The sequence below is a fragment of the Hyalella azteca genome, unplaced genomic scaffold (assembly GCF_000764305.2).
Source record: "Hyalella azteca isolate HAZT.00-mixed unplaced genomic scaffold, Hazt_2.0.2 contig12774, whole genome shotgun sequence".
Taxonomy (NCBI): Eukaryota; Metazoa; Arthropoda; class Malacostraca; order Amphipoda; family Hyalellidae; genus Hyalella; species Hyalella azteca.
The window spans coordinates 770,104-774,362 of record NW_025942721.1 but is presented as its reverse complement, the minus strand read 5'-3'; the positions used below and the strand labels follow the sequence as shown (position 1 = coordinate 774,362).

At 53.3% G+C, this 4,259-nt stretch overlaps 1 protein-coding gene across 1 annotated transcript in view; it reads left to right on the top strand.

The window, feature by feature from the left end:
• Nucleotides 1-956: 956 nt before the first annotated feature.
• LOC108675034 (activating signal cointegrator 1 complex subunit 3) overlaps nucleotides 957-4,259 on the top strand; it is a 5,661-nt gene continuing 2,358 nt past the window's right edge. The window contains exons 1-5 of the mRNA XM_018163020.1: nucleotides 957-992; nucleotides 1,268-1,481; nucleotides 1,614-1,963; nucleotides 2,199-2,462; nucleotides 3,132-4,138. Coding sequence (XP_018018509.1) covers nucleotides 957-992; nucleotides 1,268-1,481; nucleotides 1,614-1,963; nucleotides 2,199-2,462; nucleotides 3,132-4,138 — 1,871 coding nt within the window. The remainder of the gene's footprint in view (nucleotides 993-1,267; nucleotides 1,482-1,613; nucleotides 1,964-2,198; nucleotides 2,463-3,131; nucleotides 4,139-4,259) is intronic.

The following is a 4,259-nucleotide window of genomic DNA, read 5'->3' as shown; positions in this document are numbered from 1 at the left end:
TCATGCTGCGCCTCAGTGGTGAGGACACGCATCATGCTGCGCCTCAGTGATGAGGACACGCATCATGCTGCGCCTCAGTGGTGAGGACACGCATCCCTGTTCAAGAGCTTGGTCCTTGCAGTTTTGTTATACGGATGTGAGACCTGGAAACTAACCAAGGGAGACGAGAGAAGACTAGAATGCTTACGGAAGATTTTCAAGATCCGATGGCAGCAACACATCTCAATCAAGTCAGTTCTTGATATGACAGAAGTGGAGAAAATCAGTGATGTGGTGAGGAGACGGAGGGGGAACTGGGTGGGACATGTGTTGAGGAAGGACAGAGCAAGCGACTGTGCTGTGGCCCTCGGGTGGGCACCTGAAGGAAGGAGGAAGAGAGGACGCCCAAAAACAACTTGGAGGCGAATGGTAGAAGAGGAGAGAAACTGAGCAGGCTGGAACTCGTGGAACATAGCACGGCAGGCAGCTGCAAACCGGACCCAGTGGAGGAGTGACGTCCAAGCCTTGTGCGCCTTATGGCGCGGAGAGAACTGAACTGAACTGAACAGGGGCTAGAACTCCACTTGAATCAAAATGCTCTTCTTATTGCAGTTCTAAATGCTCTTCTTCTCTCCACCTGGGCTAGGGAGAGAGCTGTGAGTGGAGTGTGCTGGTGAGAGGGGTTTGACGGGTGGGTGACAGAGATGGTGGGGTGCAGTGAGGAGGGTGGGTGACAGAGATGGTGGGGGCAGTGAGGAGGGTGGGTGCTCTTCTTCTCTCCACCTGGGCTAGGGAGAGAGCTGTGAGTGGAGTGTGCTGGTGAGAGGGGTGAGGAGGGTGGGTGACAGAGATGGTGGGGTGCAGTGAGGAGGGTGGGTGACAGAGATGGTGGGGTGCAGTGAGGAGGATGGGTGACAGAGATGGTGGGGTGCAGTGAGGAGGATGGGTGACAGAGATGGTGGGGTGCAGTGAGGAGGATGGGTGACAGATGGTGGGTGCAGTGCGTAGGACGGGTGTGTGATGTTGGGTGAAGTAAACTCAACCTAGACAATCTGTCTGGGTAGAGTTACTTTTTATCAAAGTAAAGTTTGTTGAAAGTATCTGAAAACTCGAACATTCATACTAACTTTGAGTGGAAGTTGTTAGTAGTTCAGTGTTTCATTAATAGGTTGGGCGCTCTTTGGTGCGAGTTTGGACAATATTTGTACGGCGACCTATCATCGTTTAATTATATACCTTGGAACTTTCATTTGCATTCTTCCAAGTGGAGTGTGTCGACATGTGGTAGTGTGCTGGTGCTGGTGTGCCGTGCTGGTGGTGGTACGTCGTGCTGGTGTGCCGTGTGCTGGTGCTGGTGTGCCGTGCTGGTGGTGGTATGTCGTGCTGGTGCTGGTGTGCCGTGCTGGTGCTGATGTGCCGTGCTGGTGCTGGTGTGCCGTGCTGGTGCTGGTACGTCGTGCTGGTGTGCCGTGTGCTGGTGCTGGTGTGCCGTGCTGGTGCTGGTATGTCGTGCTGGTGCTGGTACGTCGTGCTGGTGTGCCGTGCTGGTGCTGGTGTGCCGTGCTAGTGCTGTCTCTTATACACATCTAGATGTGTATAAGAGACAGAGGTGATAGTGTGTGTTTGTGAGGCAGGTGAGGGCCGGGGGCCGGTGCTGGAGGTGATAGTGTGTGTTTGTGAGGCAGGTGAGGGCCGGGGGCCGGTGCTGGAGGTGATAGTGTGTGTTTGTGAGGCAGGTGAGGGCCGGGGGCCGGTGCTGGAGGTGATAGTGTGTGTTTGTGAGGCAGGTGAGGGCCGGGGGCCGGTGCTGGAGGTGATAGTGTGTGTTTGTGAGGCAGGTGAGGGCAGGGGTCCGGTGCTGGAGGTGATAGTGTCACGCACAAACTTCATCTCGCATCACACGCAACGGAAGCTCCGCATCGTCGGCCTGAGCACCGCCGTGGCCAACGCCAGGGACCTCGCCGACTGGCTCGGCATTAAGAACGTTAGTACCAGCAAGCCATGTGCTTTGTTCTAGTCTTCATATGTTATGTTATATGTATGCACATTCAAAATAATCCTATATCACCCCTAAAAAACGGTAATTACCCTGTTTCCCCCAGAGCAGGTTGGGCTGTTCAACTTCCGTCCATCGGTGAGACCGGTGCCCCTGGAGGTGTAGTAAATTACCCCATAAAACCCCTAAAAAATAACGGTAATTACCCTGTTTCCCGGAGCAGGTTGGGCTGTTCAACTTCCGTCCGTCCGTGAGACCGGTGCCCCTGGAGGTGCACATCGCTGGGTTCCCTGGCAAGCACTACTGCCCCCGCATGGCGACCATGAATAAACCCGCCTTCAAAGCCATCCGCCAGCACTCACCCGACAAACCCGTGCTTGTGTTCGTGTCTTCCCGCCGCCAGACCCGTCTCACTGCCATCGATCTCATGGGCTTCGTTGTTACTGAAGACAACCCCAAGCAGTGGCTGCACATGCCTGAACATGAGGTGGGTGGCAGGTGTTGTGGGTGGCAGGTGTTGTGGGTGGCAGGTGTTGTGGGTGGCAGGTGTTGTGGGTGGCAGGTGTTGGTGGCAGGTGTTGTGGGTGGCAGGTGTTGGTGGCAGGTGTTGTGGGTGGCATGTGTTCTAGATAACACAACTGCAAGCAGTGACTTGATTTTTCCAGTTGCCTTACGAGATCGGGAGATTTCAGTTGCATTGTTTTCTTGATTTCCCGTTTCTTCGGATTGCGTTTTTCATGGGGTATTCGGCTCAGGGGTATTTCATGGGTATTTCATGGGTATTTCATGGGATTTCATGGGGTATTCGGCTCAGGGGCATTTCACTGGATTTCATGGGGTGTTCGGCTCAGGGTCCACATGAGCGAAACTTTGTTGAGTAGTTTATCTGCTGTTCTTATTTGATTTTTCGTACCCTGTCACTGCTTTTAATAATAACTTATGTTTCAATACCATTCACCTACAATCAGCAGTTGACTGAATACGTAACTCTATTTAAACACCTGTTCATTTTCCGTTAAATTTGTGGTCTCGCTTAAACAAACAGGGCGTCTTATTCAGCTCATATTTCTACTCGCACACTCAAAATAATCCTAAGTAACTACCAAAATAATCCTAAGTAAGAACCAAAGTAATCCTAATCTTTGACTGCGTGCAGCTGGACCAGCTCATTTCTACGGTGAAGGACGAGAACCTGCGCCTGTGCCTCTCCTTCGGCGTGGGCATCCACCACGCCGGCCTCGTGGACAAGGACCGGCGGCTCGTCGAAGAGCTCTTCGTCAACCGCAAGATCCAAATTCTGGTGACGACTGCGACGCTGGCTTGGGGGGTCAACTTCCCTGCTCATCTCGTCATCATCAAAGGCACGGAATATTTCGACGGCAAGACGGGCCGCTACGTCGACTTCCCCATCACTGACGTACTGCAGATGATGGGACGTGCCGGCCGACCTCAGTTCGACGACCAAGGCGTTGCCGTCATCCTCGTACATGACCAGAAAAAACATTTCTACAAGAAATTCTTGTATGAACCTTTCCCTGTGGAGTCGCATCTTCTCGAGGTGCTGCCAGACCATCTCAACGCTGAGATCGTGGCAGGCACGGTGAGCAGCAAACAGGAGGCGCTCGACTACCTCACGTGGACGTACTTCTTCAGACGTCTTGTCCAGAACCCGTCGTACTATGGCCTGCAAGACGATGAGGAATCTTCGTCAGGAGGCTGCAACCCTACGAATCGCATCAATCAGTTCTTGTCTGACGTGGTTGACAAAGCAATCTCCGAACTCGAGGATTCATACTGCGTCCAACTCGGTGAAGATAACCGATCAGTTGAGGCTACAACGCTGGGCAAGATCAGCTCTTTCTACTACCTCTCACACAAGACCATCCAGCTGTTTAAGGAGACCCTCACTAGCGACATTTCGCTGGAGAAGCTCTTGTTGCTGCTGACGCTGGCATACGAGTACGCTGAACTGCCCGTGCGCCACAATGAAGACAACCTCAACGAGCAGCTGGCCAAGCAGTGCCCTCTGCCGGTCAACGCGTGCACCTTCGACTCCCCTCACACCAAGACCTTCCTGCTCCTGCAGGCATACATGACCAGGCTCCCTCTGCCCTCTGTCGACTATCTTACCGACACTAAGTCTGTCCTCGACCAGAGTCTCAGGCAAGTCTGTCTTCAACCAGAGTCTCAGGCAAGTCTGCCCTCGACCAGAGTCTCAGGCAAGTCTGTCCTCGACCAGAGTCTCAGGCAAGTCTGTTCTCGACCAGAGTCTCAGGCAAGTCTG